Source organism: Salvelinus fontinalis, chromosome 19 (genome assembly GCF_029448725.1).
Source record: "Salvelinus fontinalis isolate EN_2023a chromosome 19, ASM2944872v1, whole genome shotgun sequence".
Classification (NCBI taxonomy): Eukaryota; Metazoa; Chordata; class Actinopteri; order Salmoniformes; family Salmonidae; genus Salvelinus; species Salvelinus fontinalis.
In genome coordinates, this window is record NC_074683.1 from 38,647,099 (window position 1) to 38,671,148 (window position 24,050).

The 24,050-nt window shown below is 45.0% G+C and overlaps 1 protein-coding gene across 11 annotated transcripts in view; it reads left to right on the forward strand.

The window, feature by feature from the left end:
• LOC129816698 (dedicator of cytokinesis protein 9-like) overlaps positions 1-24,050 on the forward strand; it is a 196,685-nt gene that overhangs the window by 169,866 nt on the left and 2,769 nt on the right. For 9 of the 11 annotated variants that reach the window (XM_055871481.1, XM_055871486.1, XM_055871488.1 and 6 more), the window contains exons 39-51: positions 332-447; positions 751-888; positions 990-1,172; positions 4,196-4,309; positions 4,412-4,627; positions 5,311-5,368; positions 5,976-6,082; positions 15,311-15,433; positions 17,872-17,985; positions 20,504-20,650; positions 20,742-20,952; positions 22,021-22,211; positions 22,976-23,076. In XM_055871481.1, the coding sequence (XP_055727456.1) occupies positions 332-447; positions 751-888; positions 990-1,172; positions 4,196-4,309; positions 4,412-4,627; positions 5,311-5,368; positions 5,976-6,082; positions 15,311-15,433; positions 17,872-17,985; positions 20,504-20,650; positions 20,742-20,952; positions 22,021-22,211; positions 22,976-23,076 (1,819 nt within the window). Of the gene's footprint in view, positions 1-331; positions 448-750; positions 889-989; positions 1,173-4,195; positions 4,310-4,411; positions 4,628-5,310; positions 5,369-5,975; positions 6,083-15,310; positions 15,434-17,871; positions 17,986-18,329; positions 18,336-19,818; positions 19,849-20,503; positions 20,651-20,741; positions 20,953-22,020; positions 22,212-22,975; positions 23,077-24,050 lie in introns of all 11 variants that reach the window. The other 2 variants (XM_055871485.1, XM_055871489.1) reach the window with 1 other exon arrangement.

The following is a 24,050-nucleotide window of genomic DNA, read 5'->3' on the forward strand; positions in this document are numbered from 1 at the left end:
CATTTGTTTTCAACTCAACTGAATATTATTTCCTCCTCTTAAGCAGTGTGTTTTTTTGCCTTGATTACTAATAATAGCTATTCTTTCAGACTGTATTGTAATGATTACTCACAAGAGGGCATCTATGCAGCCCTGACTCAGTCATCCCAAATGGCACCCTATTCCCTATTATGGTGCACTACTTTTGACCAAAGCCCTATGTGCCCTGGTAAAAAAGTAGTACACTAAATAGAGATTAGGGTGCCATTTGAGATGCACCCAGAGCAGTACAGGAGTGTATTGTAGGGATGATGTGAGAGAGCTCCAGCAGTGTGGTGTGTGTCCTCTGCAGCCTATAGCCACTCTGATGCTGACGTGCTGAACCAATCGGTTCTGGAGGCTAACATCGCCACGGAGGTCTGCCTCACCGTGCTGGACACGCTCAGCATCTTCATCGTGGGATTCAAGGTACACTCCTAACTGCTGGTTCTGTGGCTTATAATAAGTGATCCTCAACATGTATAACACATCACCTTCCTTGCTTGTTATGTGTTTATGTTATCTAAGAAACTTGAAACTCCCTCTTTAGCTTTGCCTTATCAATCGCTGACAAGAACCCCCTCCTGCTTGTCTACATACATGCATTTGATCTATGTTGTTGGTGATTTTATTTGATATTTCACCCTTTTTCTACTTCTTACTTGATGTTGTCTGTTAGTGTCAATCTCTGGCTTTTGAAGTTGCTAATTGTCTGTCCTCGTATGTTGTCAGACCCAGCTCTGTTCGGACCATGGCCACAACCCGCTCATGAAGAAGGTGTTTGAGGTGCACCTCTGCTTCCTACAAATTAACCAATCAGAGACGGCCCTCAAGCAGGTCTTCACCTCGCTGCGCACCTTCATCTACAAGGTGAGGAGGCCATTGGTTCTTAACAGTTGACAGTAGTCAAGTGGTTTTTCTCTCCCTCTCTTAAACGTGTTATCTAATCATCACTGTGTGTCTGTTTCCAGTTCCCCTGCACCTTCTTCGAGGGCCGAGCGGACATGTGTGCTTCGTTCTGCTACGAGATCCTGAAGTGCTGCAACTCCAAGCTGAGCTCCATCCGCAGCGACGCCGCCCACCTCCTCTACTTCCTCATGAAGAGTAACTTTGACTACACCGGACGCAAGTCCTTCGTCCGCACTCACCTACAGGTGAGAGAGAGGGAGAGAGAGAGCGCGCAAGAGAGAGAGAGAGATGGGGGGAGAGGTTACCCTCTACATGCTGATCCACTTGTCTCCTCAGAACGTCTCTATGTAGAAGAACAGTCTATGGAACTCTCCTAAAGAGTGGTTTGTCTGATGGTTATGGGAGTAGTGTGTTATCGACGTGATGGTAATGGGAGTAGTGTGTTATTGACGTGATGGTAATGGGAGTAGTGTGTTATCGACGTGATGGTAATGGGAGTAGTGTGTTATTGACGTGATGGTTATGGGAGTAGTGTGTTATTGACGTGATGGTAATGAGAGTAGTGTGTTATCGACGTGATGGTTATGGGAGTAGTGTGTTATTGACGTGATGGTAATGAGAGTAGTGTGTTATTGACGTGATGGTTATGGGAGTAGTGTGTTATTGACGTGATGGTAATGGGAGTAGTGTGTTATTGACGTGATGGTAATGGGAGTAGTGTGTTATTGACGTGATGGTAATGAGAGTAGTGTGTTATCGACGTGATGGTTATGGGAGTAGTGTGTTATTGACGTGATGGTAATGGGAGTAGTGTGTTATTGACGTGATGGTTATGGGAGTAGTGTGTTATTGACGTGATGGTAATGGGAGTAGTGTGTTATTGACGTGATGGTAATGGGAGTAGTGTGTTATCGACGTGATGGTAATGGGAGTAGTGTGTTATTGACGTGATGGTTATGGGAGTAGTGTGTTATCGACGTGATGGTAATGGGAGTAGTGTGTTATCGACGTGATGGTTATGGGAGTAGTGTGTTATTGACGTGATGGTTATGGGAGTAGTGTGTTATTGACGTGATGGTAATGGGAGTAGTGTGTTATTGACGTGATGGTTATGGGAGTAGTGTGTTATCGACGTGATGGTTATGGGAGTAGTGTGTTATTGACGTGATGGTAATGGGAATAGTGTGTTATCGACGTGATGGTAATGGGAGTAGTGTGTTATTGACGTGATGGTTATGGGAGTAGTGTGTTATTGACGTGATGGTAATGGGAGTAGTGTGTTATCGACGTGATGGTTATGGGAGTAGTGTGTTATTGACGTGATGGTTATGGGAGTAGTGTGTTATTGACGTGATGGTAATGGGAGTAGTGTGTTATCGACGTGATGGTTATGGGAGTAGTGTGTTATCGACGTGATGGTTATGGGAGTAGTGTGTTATTGACGTGATGGTAATGGGAGTAGTGTGTTATTGACGTGATGGTAATGGGAGTAGTGTGTTATTGACGTGATGGTTATGGGAGTAGTGTGTTATTGACGTGATGGTAATGGGAGTAGTGTGTTATTGACGTGATGGTAATGGGAGTAGTGTGTTATCGACGTGATGGTTATGGGAGTAGTGTGTTATCGACGTGATGGTAATGGGAGTAGTGTGTTATTGACGTGATGGTTATGGGAGTAGTGTGTTATTGACGTGATGGTTATGGGAGTAGTGTGTTATTGACGTGATGGTAATGGGAGTAGTGTGTTATTGACGTGATGGTTATGGGAGTAGTGTGTTATCGACGTGATGGTTATGGGAGTAGTGTGTTATTGACGTGATGGTTATGGGAGTAGTGTGTTATCGACGTGATGGTTATGGGAGTAGTGTGTTATCGACGTGATGGTTATGGGAGTAGTGTGTTATTGACGTGATGGTTATGGGAGTAGTGTGTTATTGACGTGATGGTTATGGGAGTAGTGTGTTATTGACGTGATGGTAATGGGAGTAGTGTGTTATCGACGTGATGGTTATGGGAGTAGTGTGTTATCGACGTGATGGTTATGGGAGTAGTGTGTTATTGACGTGATGGTTATGGGAGTAGTGTGTTATCGACGTGATGGTAATGGGAGTAGTGTGTTATCGACGTGATGGTAATGGGAGTAGTGTGTTATTGACGTGATGGTTATGGGAGTAGTGTGTTATCGACGTGATGGTAATGGGAGTAGTGTGTTATTGACGTGATGGTAATGGGAGTAGTGTGTTATTGACGTGATGGTTATGGGAGTAGTGTGTTATCGACGTGATGGTAATGGGAGTAGTGTGTTATCGACGTGATGGTTATGGGAGTAGTGTGTTATTGACGTGATGGTAATGGGAGTAGTGTGTTATTGACGTGATGGTTATGGGAGTAGTGTGTTATCGACGTGATGGTAATGGGAGTAGTGTGTTATTGACGTGATGGTAATGGGAGTAGTGTGTTATCGACGTGATGGTTATGGGAGTAGTGTGTTATCGACGTGATGGTAATGGGAGTAGTGTGTTATTGACGTGATGGTTATGGGAGTAGTGTGTTATTGACGTGATGGTTATGGGAGTAGTGTGTTATTGACGTGATGGTAATGGGAGTAGTGTGTTATCGACGTGATGGTTATGGGAGTAGTGTGTTATTGACGTGATGGTTATGGGAGTAGTGTGTTATCGACGTGATGGTTATGGGAGTAGTGTGTTATCGACGTGATGGTTATGGGAGTAGTGTGTTATTGACGTGATGGTTATGGGAGTAGTGTGTTATTGACGTGATGGTAATGGGAGTAGTGTGTTATCGACGTGATGGTAATGGGAGTAGTGTGTTATTGACGTGATGGTTATGGGAGTAGTGTGTTATTGACGTGATGGTTATGGGAGTAGTGTGTTATCGACGTGATGGTTATGGGAGTAGTGTGTTATTGACGTGATGGTTATGGGAGTAGTGTGTTATTGACGTGATGGTTATGGGAGTAGTGTGTTATTGACGTGATGGTTATGGGAGTAGTGTGTTATCGACGTGATGGTTATGGGAGTAGTGTGTTATCGACGTGATGGTTATGGGAGTAGTGTGTTATTGACGTGATGGTTATGGGAGTAGTGTGTTATCGACGTGATGGTTATGGGAGTAGTGTGTTATCGACGTGATGGTTATGGGAGTAGTGTGTTATTGACGTGATGGTTATGGGAGTAGTGTGTTATTGACGTGATGGTTATGGGAGTAGTGTGTTATTGACGTGTGCCACTTCTGCCATCTCGCTCAGGTGGTGATCGCCGTCAGTCAGCTGATTGCTGACGTCATCGGTATCGGAGGAACCCGCTTCCAGCAGTCCCTGTCCATCATCAACAACTGTGCCAACAGTGACAAGACAATCAAGGTCAGAACCCGATGGATGCTCTATTCTCATTCAAACTCCATGTTACCATTGGACCACATGAATAATCTGGTCTTTACTCTTCCTGTTTATTGTCCTGTACAGAACACCGCCTTCCCATCAGATGTGAAGGACCTGACAAAGCGGATCAGGACGGTCCTGATGGCCACGGCTCAGATGAAGGAGCATGAGAGGGACCCGGAGATGCTGGTGGATCTGCAGTACAGCCTAGCCAAGTCCTACGCCAGCACGCCCGAGCTCCGCAAGACCTGGCTGGACAGCATGGCCCGCATCCATGTGAAGAATGGAGACCTGTCCGAGGTCTGTACCAGGCTAGGGTTCAGGCTAGGGGTCAGAGTGTGAAAATTGGAGACCTGTCCGAGGTCGGTATCAGGCTAGGGGTCAGAGTGTGAAGAATGGAGACCTGTCCGAGGTCTGTACCAGGCTAGGGTTCGGGCTAGGGGTCAGAGCGTGAAGAATGGAGACCTGTCCGAGGTTGGTATCAGGCTAGGGGTCAGAGTGTGAAGAATGGAGACCTGTCTGAGGTCGGTACCAGGCTAGGGTTCGGGCTAGGGGTCAGAGTGTGAAGAATGGAGACCTGTCTGAGGTCGGTACCAGGCTAGGGTTCGGGCTAGGGGTCAGAGTGTGAAGAATGGAGAGCTATCCGAGGTCGGTATCAGGCTAGGGGTCAGAGTGTGAAGAATGGAGACCTGTTCAAGGTCAGTACCAGGCTACGGTTCAGGCTAGGGGTCAGAGTGTGAAGAATGGAGACCTGTCCAAGGTCGGTACCAGGCTAGGGGTCAGGCTAGGGGTCACAGTGTATAAGTATAAGACGATGGGCCTATGCCAGAGGGATGGGTGTTATTTTGAGGTGTAGTTGTTTAAGGAGTGGATTATGGTAGAATCTCTATATGGAGTATGATGATGTAATATGATGAATTCAAGTCATGTGGCTGGCTAGTAAAACGTACTGATGTATCTGTGATGTTCTCTGTTGTTCACAGGCAGCCATGTGTTATGTGCACGTGGCAGCCCTGGTGGCCGAGTATCTCCGGAGGAAAGGTGTAGTATGTTGCTCATTATTGCCACTTGATGATGCCATTTTCTCTTTTTACAGACTTCACAATGGGTTAATTAAATGGTCAGCGCAATGTGATTTTAATGAAATGATTGGTAGTTATTAGTTTGTTATTAATAAGTAGTCAGTAATACTATACTGTGCATATTGTAGATATTTCTATGTAATCTGTCGTTCTTGCGTCTCAGAGTAGGAGTGCTGGTCTAGGATCAGGTTCTCCCTGTCCATTTGATCTTATTCAATGTGATCTAAAAAGGCAAAACTGATCCTAAATCAGTACTCTAACGTTTGATACAGGCAATCCCAGATTTGTGATTTTGTTATGTAATCTGTGTTTCAGTGTTAGTTCACACGTGTTCTTTACTTCGTAACACCAGAGGGTTAATCACCTCAGCAGGTCCAATCATAGCACACTATATGAGAGCGCAATTCTCAAACGTTGACCTTTTGCCTGTTTGTACATGACAGAATGTTCTGAGTGAAATCATATTTTCCCCTTAATGTAGAACCTGTCTTATAGACCACAGAAATAAGAAAACATCTGTCTATTTGGTTTATTGATGATGTTCCCATCTCCTTAACGGTCTGTAGGCATGTTCAAGCAGGGCTGCTTAGCCTTCCGAGTGGTCACCCCCAACATTGATGAGGAGGTATCTATGATGGAGGATGTGGGCATGCAGGATGTCCACTTCAACGAGGTGAGAGACTAAAAGCCAGCTGCCCTCTGCTGCTAGGTCAACTAATGAGTTCTGGTGCATGTTCCTTTTTGGGCGGGCATTCACAAGTCTTATATCCATTTCACACTGAGACGTTTTTCCGGCAACTTCATCATACCGCCAACTTCATCACACCGCCAACTTCATCATACCGCCAACTTCATCATACCGCCAACTTCATCATACCGCCAACTTCATCACACCGCCAACTTCATCATACCGCCAACTTCATCATACCGCCAACTTTATCATACCGCCAACTTTATCATACCGCCAACTTCATCATACCGCCAACTTCATCATACCGCCAACTTCATCATACCGCCAACTTCATCATACCGCCAACTTCATCATACCGCCAACTTCATCATACCGCCAACTTCATCATACCGCCAACTTCATCACACCGCCAACTTCATCATACCGCCAACTTCATCACACCGCCAACTTTATCATACCGCCAACTTCATCATACCGCCAACTTCATCATACCGCCAACTTCATCATACCGCCAACTTTATCATACCGCCAACTTCATCATACCGCCAACTTCATCATACCGCCAACTTCATCACACCGCCAACTTTATCATACCGCTAATTGTATCATACCGCCAACTTCATCATACCGCCAACTTCATCATACCGCCAACTTCATCATACCGCCAACTTCATCATACCGCCAACTTTATTCTGCCTTTTCTTTATATCTGAAAGGTATTGCCGGTATCAAAGCCAAAACTTTTATTTCCACCTAACGACCCAGTAATCATTTCGTCAAAGTTCTGTCTACGGCTTAGTATGAAACGTAGCCATAATGCTGAGGCGGCATTGGCAAACACTACGATCTTAAACTCTTGATGGTTGCTAGGCAGCGCCCGTTAACCATCCTCCTGCCGGTTCTAAACTTTGCAGGGCGTGTCACTTCTCTTCAGCGGTGCACGACTCCAGGACTTTTGGAGTCGACTCCGACTGCTGTGAACGACTCTCACTCGACTCCCAAAACACTCTGAAACGGACGCACACACACACATACAGTACACACCATCTCATTATTGCAGTCCCACACATACAGTACACCCCATCTCATTATTTCATCGCAGTAGCATGATACTGCCCATCAGCCTATAAAAGGTATATTTTGTTTGACTGTAGAAGGTGGTGTGTAGGTACTAGAATATTTCTGTGATATTTCTGCTGTGTGCAGCCTTGACGGATTCCATGGGATGATGTGGCGCACTCTATGCTGATCAACCTATTCTTAGCCATGTTCAGTGGTGATTTCAGCATGAAAATCTTGGTGGAGCAAACAAAAAAATGTTTTTAGATGCATGCCAGCAAAACCACTAAATAACAAACTTCCTGTTTGGATTTTATCTCAGGTTTTTGCCTGCCATATGAGTTCTGTTATACTCACAGACATAATTCAAACAGTTTTAGAAACTTCAGAGTGTTTTCTATCCAATACTAATAATAATATGCATATATTAGCAACTATGACTGAGGAGCAGGCCGTTTACTCTGGGCACCTCTGTGCACGTTTCATCCAAGCTACTCAATACTGCCCCTGCAGCCATAAGAAGTTAACGGGATTGCAGCCCTAAAAAGTTAATTAAACAAATGTGGTTTCTACTGACAATTGAGATGTACAAACTATGGCATAAGGGGACAACGAGTGGATAAGAGGCTTAAGATATTAATGAGCAAGCTAGGAAGAACGTAGTCAATATAACTATTTGTTTTGCACTTTTGAAATGTACAGCGACAGAATTCAGAACATGGGCCGTTCTTAGTGATCTCCCTGTACACCAAGTTAGAACTGTAGGATAAATAAATGGGGCATATAAGCACACAATGAAGCTCTTACAATATTGGATGATGACATTTCTCTAAAACAGGTTATAGGCTACATGTGCACCACCAAATCAGAAAAGTAGGAAAGGGACCAAATTATTAGGGTGAGGCACATGGGCTACTAACAGCTTACTATACAACATACACTTGGTATTACTTTCTTAGCTACAGTATACATATCTCCCATGCACATTACATAATTTATGCAGGAACATACAATACGTTTTTGGACTGTGCTCACTCGAAACAGGAAGGTGGTGCAACGGTCCTTCTTGTGGGCAAATTTTGTCATCAGACTTTGTCATCAATGTCTGGCATTCTCTGGATTGATGGTGCTTTCAAGACAACTGGGAACTCAGAAAAAAACAAGGTTGAATCATGACGTCAGTCATCTTCAAGTCGGAGCTCTAGAAAGAGGCCTGAGTTCCCGACTTGGAATTCCGAGTTGGATGACCGTTCAAAACATATTTTCCCAGTCGGAGCTCGTTTTTTCAGATTACACAGTTGTCTTGAACTCACTGAAGTCCGAGATTTCCCAGGTCTGAGTTTCCAGTTGTTTTGAACGCAGCAGATGTCATGCTGGTTTGACAGCATTGTCACGATCGTGTGGCGGATTGACGGACCAAAATGCAGCAGTTGGAAAATAAGCCATCTTCTTTTATTTTAAAAGATGACAAACAATAAACACGAAACACTTAAACAAAATAACAAAACAACAAAACGACCGTGAAGCTACAAACGTTGTGCACATACATACAGGCTACAAACGTTCTACATAGACAATTACTCACAACCAATGAGAGCCTATGGCTACCCTAAATAAGGCTCCCAATCAGAGACAACCGAAATCAGCTGTCTCTAATTGGGAACTCATTCAGGTAACCATAGACTCTCCTAGACAACTAAACATACATAGACAACGCTAGACATCTACACTCAACACAAACCCATATACTACACCCCATAACCCCTTTACCATATAAACACCCAAAACTAACAAAACATAAACATTCCCCATGTCACACCCTGACCTAACTAAAATAATCAAGAAAACAAAGAATACTAAGGCCAGGGCGTGACATAACCCCCCCCTTGAGGCGCGAACTCCGGGCGCACCATACACAGTCTAGGGGAGGGTCTGGGTGGGCTTCCCTCCACGGTGGCGGCTCCGGCTCTGGTCGTGGTCCCCACTTCACCACAGTCCCTAACCACCTCCTTAGCTTCTTCAAAATGACCCCTCTCCACATTAACCCCATTGCATTAAGGGGCAGTTCTGGACTAAGGGGCAGCTCCGGACTAAGGGGCAGTACCAGGGTAAGGGGCAGTACCAGGGTAAGGGGCAGTACCAGGGTCAGGGGCAGTACCAGGGTAAGGGGCAGTACCAGGGTAAGGGGCAGCACCAGGGTAAGGGGCAGCACCAGGATAAGGGGCAGCACCAGGATAAGGGGCAGCTCCGGACTGAAGAATGGCAGCTCCGGACTGAGGGACTGCAGCTCCGGACTGAGGGACTGCAGCTCCGGACTGAGGGATGGCCCATGGCTGGCTGACGGATCTGGCTGCTCATGGCTAGCTGACGGATCTGGCTGCTCATGGCTAGCTGACGGATCTGGCTGCTCATGGCTAGCTGACGGATCTGGCTGCTCATGGCTGGCTGACGGATCTGGCTGCTCATGGCTAGCTGACGGATCTGGCTGCTCATGGCTGGCTGACGGATCTGGCTGCTCATGGCTAGCTGACGGATCTGGCTGCTCATGGCTGGCTGACGGATCTGGCTGCTCATGGCTAGCTGACGGATCTGGCTGCTCATGGCTAGCTGACGGATCTGGCTGCTCATGGCTAGCTGACGGATCTGGCTGCTCATGGCTAGCTGACGGATCTGGCTGCTCATGGCTAGCTGACGGATCTGGCTGCTCATGGCTGGCTGACGGATCTGGCTGCTCATGGCTGGCTGACTGATCTGGCTGCTCCTGTCTGGTTGGCGGCTCTGACAGATCCTGTCTGGTTGGCGGCTCTGGCAGATCCTGTCTGGTTGGCGGCTCTGGCAGATCCTGTCTGGTTGGCGGCTCTGGCAGATCCTGTCTGACGGACGGCTCTAGCGGCTCCTGTCTGGCTGGCGGCTCTAGCGGCTCCTGTCTGGCGGACGGCTCTAGCGGCTCATGGCAGACGGGCGGCTTTGCAGGCTCATGGCAGACGGGCGGCTTTGCAGGCTCATGGCAGACGGATGGCTCAGATGGCGCTGGGGAGACGGATGGCTCAGATGGCGCTGGGGAGACGGATGGCTCAGATGGCGCTGGGGAGACGGATGGCTCAGATGGCGCTGGGGAGACGGGCAGTTCAGTCATCGCTGTGCAGACGGCAGACTCCTGCCGGCTGAGGCGCACTGTAGGCCTGGTGCGTGGTGCCGGGACTGGTGGCACCGGGCTGGGGACACGCATCTCAGGGCTAGTGCGGGGAGAAGGAACAGGGCATACTGGACCCTGGGAGCGTACATTAGGCCTAGTGCGTGGTGCCGGAACTGGTGGTACCGGGCTGGGGACACGCATCTCAGGGCTAGTGCGGGGAGCAGGAACAGGGCATACTGGACCCTGGGGACGCACATTAGGCCTAGTGCGTGGGGCCGGAACTGGTGGTACCGGACTGGGGACACGCATCTCAGGGCTAATGCGGGGAGCAGGAACAGGGCATACTGGACCCTGGGAGCGCACATTAGGCCTAGTGCGTGGTGCCGGAACTGGTGGTACCGGGCTGGGGACACGCATCTCAGGGCTAGTGCGGGGAGCAGGAACAGGGCATACTGGACCCTGGGGACGCACATTAGGCCTAGTGCGTGGGGCCGGAACTGGTGGTACCGGACTGGGGACACGCATCTCAGGGCTAATGCGGGGAGCAGCAACAGGACGCACAGGACTCTGGGTACACACAGGAGGCTTGGTGCGTAATTTAGGCACTGGTGGTAAAGGGCTGGAGACACGCACCATAAGGCTAGTGCGTGGAGGAGGCACTGGTTGTACTGGGCTGGGGACCGTCACAGGAGAGTTAGTACATAGGGCTAATATAGGAGGTGCAGGACTAGGGAGGCGTACAGGAGGCCTGGTTCGTGGGACTGTCCTTTCCAGACGGTTAGCACGCACATCAGGACGAGCATGTAGAGCTGACTCAGGTAACCTCACATCCCGCACACGCTCTGTCGGGTGGATCTTGTGCCTCACGCACCAACACAGCAGCTCCCTCATTTCACTCTCTTCCAACCTCCCCAATAAATCCTTAACCGTCTCTGCATCATTCCCATTGCTCCCCTCCAATCTCAGCCCGACTGGCTCAGGTTCCCTCTTAGAGGAAGCACGGGAAGCACGGGAAGTTGACGCAGTTCTCCCATCAGGACTCGCCACATTCCTCATGAGCCCCTCCCCAAGAAATTTTTGGGTATTACTCACGGGTCTCCAGCCTTGCTTCCTTGCTGCCTCCTCATATCGCCTCCTCTCGGCTTTCGCTGCCTCCAGCTCTTCACGAGGGAGGCGATATTCTCCAGGTTGAGCCCAAGGTCCATCTCCTTCCAATTCGTCCTCCCAACTCCAGAAATCCTGTGTAGGTAGGTCCTGTTGCCGCCTTCCATGCCGCTTGGTCCTATGGTGAGTAATTCTGTCACGATCGTGTGGCGGATTGACGGACCAAAATGCAGCAGTTGGAAAATAAGCCATCTTCTTTTATTTTAAAAGATGACAAACAATAAACACGAAACACTTAAACAAAATAACAAAACAACAAAACGACCGTGAAGCTACAAACGTTGTGCACATACATACAGGCTACAAACGTTCTACATAGACAATTACTCACAACCAATGAGAGCCTATGGCTACCCTAAATAAGGCTCCCAATCAGAGACAACCGAAATCAGCTGTCTCTAATTGGGAACTCATTCAGGTAACCATAGACTCTCCTAGACAACTAAACATACATAGACAACGCTAGACATCTACACTCAACACAAACCCATATACTACACCCCATAACCCCTTTACCATATAAACACCCAAAACTAACAAAACATAAACATTCCCCATGTCACACCCTGACCTAACTAAAATAATCAAGAAAACAAAGAATACTAAGGCCAGGGCGTGACAAGCATGGCCAATGTATTCAACCTTTTCTGGCCCATGGTGTTGAATGTTTATCCTTTTAAGCTTGGAAAAGAGACCCTTAAACCCAGACTTGGACCACACACCCACTCCACTCAATAGTAGGCTAGTGATTGCTTCGCAACGCTTGCAGTTAGCCACTGATTCCTTCCAAACCACTTATTGTTGAATTTGCGATTTCCGACTTGTTGTGGAATATTTATGTCCAATGGCTGATGAGCATCGATACGTTTGATCTATAATTTCTCTTCATATGACAAGGATTGAAAAGGATTTTCCAGTAGATTATCGACTTGATTCATGATTACTGCTTGTCTAGCTTGCTAGCTAAAATGTTGACATGATCAGTCCAATCAAAGCTACGGTAGATATAACGTGATTTGACATCATTTTATCTATGGCCAATGACCTTGAGCTTTCTTGGATGGGCACTTCTAATGTAAATGTATGGCAGCCCCCAGGGCTTGAACTGCCTAACTTTCCCTGTAGATTCTGCAGTGACATAGTATCCCCATGAGTGACAGAACACTGAGCCAATCACGGCGCAAATAAAGAGTATTTTCCTCTGGCTGCCCCTCCACCACAGAAAGCACTGAGCTAGGTTGAAACACATGCATTTTGAAGCTGCAATACTCAAGAAAGCAAGAAAGAGATAATGCTTGTATGCAGCTGTATTCACTCAAATAATTAGTTTTTACATTGTTTGCAAACTGATATGTAACACAAATGAATGCCAAAATAACATTCAAAACAGGCAGCAAACCCTAAACAGGTGGGGCTCGAAACAGGTGGAGCTCTGCCCCACCTGCCCTGAATGACAGGTTGCCACTGTGTCTAGTTGACTGATTTATTAAAACATTTTGCCATGTTATGTATTTTAACAAGTGGATTATTTAGCTTTTTACTCGTAGTCGCTGAGTAGCCAATAGGCCTACTCCCTACCAAAAGCCTGTGACTTCACTGGCTTGTTTAATAACCAATCAATGTGGTTTTGTTTCACTGAATATCTGTCTTTATAGGCTATTTGGTTTAATTGGTTTCTGTCTGGGCAAATAAGTGGAGATGGTATCTCATCTATTCGTTTGCTCATCTATCACTGATCGTAAACATTTAGCATGCTATAATGTAGTCTAAATCAAGTGTTCATCTATCACTGATCGTAAACATTTATCATGCTATAATGTAGTCTAAATCAAGTGTTCATCTATCACTGATCGTAAACATTTAGCATGCTATAATGTAGTCTAAATCAAGTGTTCATCTATCACTGATCGTAAACATTTAGCATGCTATAATGTAGTCTAAATCAAGTGTTCATCTATCACTGATCGTAAACATTTAGCATGCTATAATGTAGTCTAAATCAAGTGTTCATCTATCACTGATCGTAAACATTTAGCATGCTATAATGTAGTCTAAATCAAGTGTTCATCTATCACTGATCGTAAACATTTAGCATGCTATAATGTAGTCTAAATCAAGTGCAGGCCTATTATTTTGCTCAATCTTATATATAGACAACTCCAAAAGCACCCGGGGAGGTTGTGAAATATGAACAGGAGACTCACATGCTTCTGAAAGTAGGATGACTATTATTTTCTATCAGTATCATGATGAATGTAAGACCCAAAGCCTGCTCCCTAACGAAGCGCAGTGAGGGTAGGACAGAGATGAAAGGTGGCTTGCCTTGGTTTCAAAATTATAGATTATAGGACAGCGGTTCCACACGTTACCTTGAAACAAATTGTGTGAGAAAAATATTATTTGTATTTTACTGTTATTTTTTCATTATATTCTTACTATAAAATATATGTGTGTTGACTGTGATCGGGTAGATGTGTCTTATCTGTTTGAATGAACAAAACATCTAACTATGTAGCCATGGCGCAACCATGGCTACACAGACCTGTAACATAGTCCTAATTAAACTCAAAATATGCTATCCATTCTTTTGAAAATGAATTGTATTTGTCTTATAATGCTTCTTAGGACCTGCCTAAATAAAATAAAAAATAGATTTATTTTTGATGGCGTATATTCCCAATGGATTTATTAAAATAGACGCCCACCCATATCTGCACACCACTACTATCGCTCGTCCTCGGCATGGAAGGTACAAAAGGTGTACGCAGCTAAGAATGTGGTAAAAATGGTCCCGTTTGTAAAGGGGTCATCTAAACATTGCCCAATTATTATTTTTTTACAGGCAAAATACTGTAAATCCTTAGCAGGATTAGCTTCTTTTATGCTCCGTTTATCACCTTGGCTTCTCTCCAGCACTCCTGAACCGCTAATCAAAGGGCTACCCAGACTATTTACATTGCCCCCCCCCCCTCTCCCCCCCTTTAGCGCTGCCGCTACTCTCTGTTTATTATCTACGCATAGTCACTTTAATAACTCTACCTGCATGTACATATTGCCTCAATTGCCTCGACTGGCTGGTGCCCCCGCACATTGACTCTGTACCGGTACCTCCTGTATATAGCCTCGCTATTGTTATTTTAATGCTGCTCTTTAATTATTTATTAATGATAAATTATTTGGTACTTTTATTTATTTGGGGGGGGGTATTTTTCTTTAAACTGCATCGTTGGTTAAGGGCTTGTAAGTAAGAATTTCAGGTCTTGTAAGTAGAGTCTACACCTGTTGTATTCGACGCATGTGACAAATAGAATTTGATTTGAAAAGGTGGAGTTTTCAGTCTCCTGGAGATAACCAGGCATCTACCTTGTAGAGATGTTATCAGCTCTGCTCCACACTATCCAACAACGTGTAAAGCAAAAGAAACGCTCACAGACAACATGCAAACAATTCCACATCTAATTATATGCTTGAATTTAGTACAAAGAAATGGCACCGCATAGCTTATCAGCTCAATAGCTTTTAAGAGACCATGTGGAACAAATTTGCTTTTAAATCCCATTTTCATCTCTCGTTCACCCATGTCCTCATTATACACAATGTCAGTGGAGTTAAACAACTCTTCATGTTGTGTTGCATCAAGGACACTAGCTTGTGTTGCATCAAGGACACTAGCTTGTGTTGCATCAAGGACAATTAGGTCTCTAGTATTCATAACTCTTCCAGTACTTTTGCACTAACCTTCATAAAAGCTTTGAAATGAAGCCCTGGTGTGTGTGTCATCCATATCCAGATGGTCTTCGTGTGGACACGGTATGACAGCAGTGTTTTATCTGTCCCTCTCTCCCATACAGGATGTCCTGATGGAGCTGTTGGAGGAGTGTGCTGACGGCCTGTGGAAGGCTGAGCGCTATGAGCTCATCTCAGACGTCTACAAGCTCATCATCCCCATCTATGAACAGGGGAGGGATTTTGAGGTACAGCAGCAGACCTGCAGCCTCTGATGTCACTCTCTATGTCACGGGGCTCAACTCCCTCTGATGTCACTCTCTATATCATTTTTAAAAAAAAATGTTTTTATTTTATTTCACCTTTGTTTAACCAGGTAGGCTAGTTGAGAACAAGTTCTCATTTACAACTACGACCTAGCCAAGATAAAGCAAAGCAGTGCGACACAAACAACAACACAGAGTTACACATAGAATACAGTCATTAACACAATAGAAAAAAAAGAAAGTCTATATACAGTGTGTGCAAATGGCGTGAGGAGGTAAGGCAATAAATAGGCCATAGTAGCAAAGTAATTACAAATTAGCAAATTAACACTGAAGTGATAGATGAGCAGATGATGATGTGCAAGTAGAAATACTGGTGTGCAAAAGAGCAGAAAAGTAAATAAAAACAATATGGGGATGAGGTAGGTAGTTGGGTGGGCTATTTACAGATGGCCTATGTACAGTTGCAGCGATCGGTTAGCTGCTCAGATAGCTGATGTTTAAAGTTGGTGAGGGAAATAAAAGTCTCCATCTTCAGCGATTTTTGCAGTTCGTTCCAGTCATTGGCAGCAGAGAACTGGAAGGAAAGGCAGCCAAAAGAGGTGTATAGAGGCTGACTAGAGCATAAAGGTCGCAGTGGTGGGTGGTATATGGGGCTTTGGTAACAAAATGAATGGCACTGTGATAGACTGCATCCAGTTTGCTGAGTAGAGTGTTGGGGGCGATTTTGTAAATGACATCGTCAAAGTCGAGGATCGGTAGGATAGTCAGTTTTACGAGGGTATGTTTTGCGGCGTGAGTGAAGGAGGCTTTGTTGCGAAATAGGAAGCCGATTCTAAATTTAATTGTGGATTGGAGATGGTTAATGTGAGTCTGGAAGGAGAGTTTACAGTCTAGCCAGACATCAAGGTATTTGTAGTTGTCCACATATTCTAAGTCAGAACCGTCCAGAGTAGTGATGCTAGTCGGGTGGGCAGGTGCGGGCAGCGAACGGTTGAAAAGCATGAATTTGGTTTTACTAGCATTTAAGAACAGTTGGAGGCCACGGAAGGAGTGTTGTATGGCATTGAAAGTCATTTGGAGGTTTGTTAAACAGTGTCCAAAGAAGGGACAGATGTATACAGAATGGTGTCGTCTATGTAGAGGTGGATCAGGGAATCACCCGCAGCAAGAGCGACATTGTTGATATATACAGAGAAAAGAGTCGTCCCGAGAATTAAACCCTGTGGCACCCCCATAGAGACTGCCAGAGGTCCGGACAAGTGGCCCTCCGATTTGACACACTGAACTCTGTCTGAGAAGTAGTTGGTGAACCAGGCGAGGCAGTCATTTGATAAACCAAGGCTGTTGAGTCTGCCGATAAGAATACGGTGATTGACAGAGTCGAAAGCCTTGGCCAGGTCGATGAAGACGGCTGCACAGTACTCTCTTTTATTTATGGCTGTTATGATATCGTTTAGTACCTTGAGTGTGGCTGAGGTACACCCGTGACCAGCTCGGAAAACGGATTGCACAGCAGAGAAGGTACGGTGGGATTCGAAATGGTCAGTGATCTGTTTATTAACTTGGCCTTCGAAGACTTTTGAAAGTCAGGGCAGGATGGATATAGGTCTATAACATTTTGGGTCTAGGGTGTCACCCCCTTTGAAGAGGGGGATGAACGCGGCAGATTTCCCATCTTTAGGGATCTCGGACGATACGAAAGTAAGGTTGAACAGACTGGTAATAGGGGTTGCAACAATGGCAGCGGATAATTTTAGTAAGAGAGGGTCCAGATTGTCTAGCCCAGCTGATTTGTACGGGTCCAGGTTTTGCAGCTCTTTCAGTACATAAGCTATCTGGATTTGGGTGAAGGAGAAGCTGGGGAGGCTTGGGCAAGTAGATGCGGGGCTGTTGGCCAGGGTTGGGGTAGCCAGGAGGAAAGCATGGCCAGCCGTAGAGAAATTCTTTTTGAAATTCTCGATTATCGTGGATTTATCGGTGGTGACAGTGTTACCTAGCCTCAGTGCAGTGGGCAGCTGGGAGGAGGTGCTCTTATTCTCCAGGGACTTTACAGTGTCCCATAACCTTTTGGAGTTAGCTACAGGATGCAAATTTCTGTTTGAAAAAGCTAGCCTTAGCTTCCCTGACTGACTCCGTGTATTGGTTCCTGACTTCCCTGGACAGTTGCATATCGTGGGGACTATTCGATGCTAGTGCAGTCCGCCACAGGATGTTTTTGTGCTAGTCAAGTGCAGTCAGGTCTGGAGTGATCCAAGAGCTATATCTGTTCTTAGTTCTACATTTTTTGAAAGGGGGCTCAACTCCCACAGATGCCACTGTCTATGTCATGGTGCCCAACAATAATGTCTCAAGGCCCCCAAACATGGATAAAGACACAGATTCTTATCAATGTGTTTGTGTGTTTCTCAATTCCATAGAAACTGTCTCACCTGTATGACACACTCCATCGTGCCTACATCAAAGTGACAGAGGTCATGCACACGGGCAAGAGGCTGCTGGGAACCTACTTCAGAGTGGCTTTCTTTGGCCAGGTAAGATAATGATTGAAATCTGATGGTAAACTGTCGTACAACAGAAAAACAATGCAATGGAGATCAAACAAGTTGTTTCCCTTTCCCATTATACTATTGCTTTGCTCTTTCCAGTACGTTGTACAGGTATTAGATATTGTAGATATTAAATTTTTTGTCTTTTTTAAAGATTAATTCAGACATTTAGAACACGTCTCCAAGTGCCCTATATCAAAATGGTGAACATCTTGATTTGAGCATGGGAGCTGCCGGAAGCGTTTTTGATTGATAAAAGAATGACCACATCACGTGGTCTTTTGTTACTCATTCTAATGCTTTTTTTCTGCATTTCATCCTCTTTAAAGGCAGCGGTAAGTTCTGCAGTAGGCTCTGCTCATTTTCCTGAGCAGCCTAAATCTGTGTGGTGTGCTGCTGCCGTAATCCATGATATGTTTCAGCCACTAGTGTGATGCTGCTGTAATCCATGACATGTTTCAGCCACTAGTGTGCTGCTGCTGTAATCCATGACATGTTTCAGCCACTAGTGTGCTGCTGCTGTAATCCATGACATGTTTCAGCCACTAGTGTGCTGCTGCTGTAATCCATGACATGTTTCAGCCACTAGTGTGCTGCTGCTGTAATCCATGACATGTTTCAGCCACTAGTGTGCTGCTGCTGTAATCCATGACATGTTTCAACCACTAGTGTGCTGCTGCTGTAATCCATGACATGTTTCAACCACTAGTGTGCTGCTGCTGTAATCCATGACATGTTTCAACCACTAGTGTGCTGCTGCTGTAATCCATGACATGTTTCAGCCACTTGCGTGCTTCTGCTGTAATCCATGACATGTTTCAACCACTAGTGTGCTGCTGCTGTAATCCATGACATGTTTCAACCACTAGTGTGCTGCTGCTGTAATCCATGACATGTTTTAGCCACTTGTGTGCTTCTGCGGTAATCCATGACATGTTTCAACCACTAGTGTGCTGCTGCTGTAATCCATGACATGTTTCAGCCACTTGTGTGCTTCTGCTGTAATCCATGACATGTTTCAACCACTAGTGTGCTGCTGCTGTAATCCATGACATGTTTCAGCCACTAGTGTGCTGCTGCTGTAATCCATGACATGTTTCAGCCACTAGTGTGCTTCTGCTGTAATCCATGACATGTTTCAACCACTAGTGTGCTGCTGCTGTAATCCATGACATGTTTCAGCCACTAGTGTGCTGCTGCTGTAATCCATGACATGTTTCAGCCACTAGTGTGCTGCTGCTGTAATCCATGACATGTTTCAGCCACTAGTGTGCTGCTGCTGTAATCCATGACATGTTTCAACCACTAGTGTGCTGCTGCTGTAATCCATGACATGTTTCAGCCACTTGTGTGCTTCTGCTGTAATCCATGACATGTTTCAGCCACTAGTGTGCTGCTGCTGTAATCCATGACATGTTTCAGCCACTTGTGTGCTTCTTAAAGGTCTTAGCAGTTACAGTAACTCACCACTACCTTCCACCTACATGTTTTACTTTTTTTTACAACAGTAATGCATGTTGCTGATTCAATGGAGTATTCCACTGAATTTGGCTTTTTTTGCTTCCGTTTTTAGATGTCATTTTCACCTAAGTCTTCTCACACCTGGTTGTTCCTCGTCTTTCAGTGTGTTAACTAGTTGCTTTTGACAGTGTGCTTTGTTGGACTGGATAACCTTCCCAGAACCATGTTGCTTCTGACTCAGTGTTATTTCTGTATGTGGTGTTATGGTGTGAACGCTTATCTGCTATAGTTGTAGTCTGGGTAGTGTTGGAATAACTATGATTTTGTTTTCTGTTGCTCTACCTTACAACTCCGTAGCAGTACCAGTTTACTGACTCTGAGACTGAGGTAAATGAATGAGAAAGTGATGAATCTGGTGAATGCACTGCATTGAAGCTTATGATTGTGGTCCGGGTTAGTACAGTCAGTGGTATTACTGGTATGTGTCCATCACCGCTTCATTACCTCCTCCTAGCTTATCTTATCCATCTCAGCACTCTCTACTACTGCCTGGCTCAGTGTTGCCCTGACAACAATAGGCTATATTAGTCCAGGTTTAATGGTCGGATGTCATGTCTTACTGGGTAAATGTATCCAGTCACCTAGCTGGGGGCTACTACCCCATTCATCTACAGTGTTAAGGTACTTTTTATTGTCGTTTTTGGGGGGGTATAAATACTGTAGACGCTTTGATAGAGTGAAATTCAATCCTCTGCATTCAACCTTTTTATTGGTCCCATAGTACTGTTCCTAGACCAGTTTTGTTGTTTGTTTCTGTGCTTTTGGGAATAAGTATTTTTGGGAATATTTCTTGCTCTTAGGTTCAGGATTATAGTGCCTTAGCTCCTCGCTTGTGTTGTTGTGCTCATTGTTTTAGATGTTCATACTACTTTTGATGTCTTTGTTACCTGAATACCTTCACATTTGTGTTTTCATGTTGTTTTCCTATTCTCTAGTACTGTATGTACTATAACCATAGTGTGTTATGTTGGCTTCCTCCTAGGGATTCTTTGAGGATGAAGATGGTAAGGAGTACATCTACAAAGAACCCAAATTCACCCCACTGTCAGAGATATCTCAGAGGCTACTCAAGCTCTACTCTGACAAGTTCGGCCCGGAGAATGTCAAGATGATTCAGGACTCTGGGAGGGTAAGAGTCAAACTTTACTCTTAGTATTTTACCATTTATTTTGGGGTTTCCATGGTTCTGATTGGTCCTTCATGTTATGCGTTCCATCCAGATCAACCCTAAAGATCTGGACTCTAAGTACGCCTACATCCAGGTGACCCACGTTACCCCGTTCCTGGAAGAGAAGGAGCTGATGGACAGGAAGACAGACTTTGAGAAGAGCCACAACATCCGGCGCTTTGACTTCGAGATGCCCTTCACCGTGTCGGGGAAGAAGCAGGGAGGGGTGGAGGAGCAGTACAAACGCAGGACCATCCTGACCAGTAGGTTCTACAGTACTTCATGTGAATCATAGGGTCGAAGTGTTCACAGTAGAGACCCATAGCTAGACCTCTCCTTCTGATGTGCTGTTCATGGATGTAGAGAAGTTCTGACAAAATCTGTGAATTTAAGATATGGTTTCCCTTTAGAGACACAGATTGGGACACACCTCTAGATGACTCATCTCACTGAAAACAACGAGACACAAGTATCAGACAGGTTCCTTATCACTCCAAACTAACATGATCCGCGCATACTGCTTAGAACATTCCCTACGAGTCGCTGGAAAAAGGGGGAGGGACTCCAGACAATCTACAGATATGTGTAGTCCATGGGACCCAGCCGCAGAGCAGACAACCGTATCAAAACCCATCAGTCCACACAAATCCACTCACATGGCAATACTGATGTTAAACATGTCATAGTATCTACAGTATTTACTCAGACAAGCACCTCATTCCCATAGAATACCTTTGCTAGTGCAGGCATACCTGTATCTTTCTCGCTGTCATATTAGGAAGGGTCCTGTGTAATTTTATTTTGTTTTACAGTGTGAAAGATCCCATAGTGCAACCTTTATCTTCATTAACTGATAGGGCTGCCTTACCTCAAAGGTCTTTAGTGAATGAATGAGTCTCACACTATAAAGCTGCTTGGGAACACACATCTTTCTGAACACCTAAGAAATGCCCGTGTGGGTAAGGAGTTGTTGTGGGCCAAATAGGGTGACGTAAGAAACCACGTTAATGTATCCATTCTCTCTCTCTCTCTCTCTCTCTCTCTCTCTCTCTCTCTCTCTCTCTCTCTCTCTCTCTCTCTCTCTCTCTCTCTCTCTCTCTCTCTCTCTCTCTCTCTCTCTCTCTCTCTCTCTCTCTCTCTGTCTCTCTGTCTCTCTGTCTCTCTGTCTCTCTGTCTCTCTGTCTCTGTCTCTCTGTCTCTCTGTCTCTCTGTCTCTCTCTCTCTCTCTCTCTCTCTCTCTCTCTCTCTCTCTGTCTCTCTCTCTGTCTCTCTCTCTGTCTCTCTCTCTCTCTGTCTCTCTCTCTCTCTGTCTCTCTCTCTCTCTCTCATAGCAACCCACTGTTTCCCCTATGTGAAGAAGCGTATTGCGGTGATGTACCAGCACCACACAGACCTGAACCCCATAGAGGTGGCTATAGATGAGATGAGCAAGAGGTTGACCGAGCTAAGACAGCTAGTTGCCACCAGCGAGGTGGACATGATCCGCCTGCAGCTCAAACTACAAGGCAGCATTAGTGTCCAGGTGCAGACCTCCGTCCTCACAAACCACATCCTCCGTCCTCACAAGCCACAGACACACACACTTTCTCATTTTACCCATTCAACTATTTTATTCAATATATGTTCTATATGGTAAAGACATCCCTCAACTTGTTCTATATGGTAAATATATCCCTCAACTTGTTCTATATGGTAAATATATCCCTCTACTTGTTCTATATGGTAAAGATACACCTCAACTTGTTCTATATGGTAAAGATACACCTCAACTTGTTCTATATGGTAAAGATACACCTCAACTTGTTCTATATGGTAAAGATATCCCTCAACTTGTTCTATATGGTAAAGACATCCCTCAACTTGTTCTATATGGTAAAGATACACCTCTACTTGTTCTATATGGTAAAGATACACCTCAACTTGTTCTATATGGTAAAGATACACCTCTACTTGTTCTATATGGTAAAGATACACCTCTACTTGTTCTATATGGTAAAGATATCCCTCAACTTGTTCTATATGGTAAAGACATCCCTCAACTTGTTCTATATGGTAAAGATACACCTCTACTTGTTCTATATGGTAAAGATACACCTCAACTTGTTCTATATGGTAAAGACATCCCTCAACTTGTTCTATGTGGTAAATATATCCCTCAACTTGTTCTATGTGGGAAAGATATCCCTCAACTTGTTCTATGTGGTAAAGATATCCCTCAACTTGTTCTACATGGTAAAGATATCCCTCAACTTGTGAATCTAAAATACATTTTCCTTTAATCTATAGGTAAATGCTGGTCCCCTCGCATATGCCCGAGCTTTCCTGGATGATGCCAGCACCAAGAAGTACCCTGACAACAAGGTCAAACAACTTAAAGAGGTCTTCAGGTGAGTTGTTAAAGTACACATTGTAAAATAGGATAGGTCTTGACAGGAATATACATATGAAATGGGTAAAACAGTATGTAAACATTATTAAAGGGGCCAGTGATCCATTATTAAAGTGACCAGTGTTCCATGACTATGTACAGTACATAGGGCAGCAGGCTCTAAGGTGCAAGGTAGAGTAACCTGGTAGTTGCCGTCTAGTGGCCGTGACTAAAGTTCAGGGCAGTGTACCGTCTAGTGACCGTGACTAAAGTTCAGGGCAGTGTACCGTCTAGTGACCGTGACTAAAGTTCAGGGCAGTGTACCGTCTAGTGACCGTGACTAAAGTTCAGGGCAGTGTACCGTCTAGTGACCGTGACTAAAGTTCAGGGCAGTGTACTGGGCAGGGGCCAGCTAATGGTGACTATTTAACAGTCTGATGGCCTTGAGATAGAAGCTGTTTTTCAGTCTCTTGGTCCCAACTTTGATGCACCTGTACTGACCTCGCCTTCTGGATGGTAGCGGGGTGAACAGGCCGTGGCTCAGGTGGCTGGTTATGTATGACACTGGCCTCCCGGGTGGCGCAGTGGCCTAGGGCACTACATCGCAGCGCTAGCTGTGCCACCAGAGACTCTGGGTTTGCACCCAGACACCAAGTAAAACTGAAGTGATAACTTAAAACACAAAATATAAATATCCATTAACAAACTTCTTATAGCTTAGACTAATTTCCACTTCCTGAACACATACTACTTAAATAAAAAACATAGCCTTTTCTTAGTAAAACACAAAAGTAAAAATTAAATAAATAGTCTTTCCCCCATATAGTCAGACACATTCTATTCACAGGCTTGATTTCTGGAACACCAGTGCAATAACTACAAAGTGGGAAAACTGAAGAAGTGTAATATTCTAAACTTGTATATTATTTCTAAAATATTGTAGACTGAATATTCACAGTTAAAATGAAGACTTGTTCCCTTTTAAAAATGTGT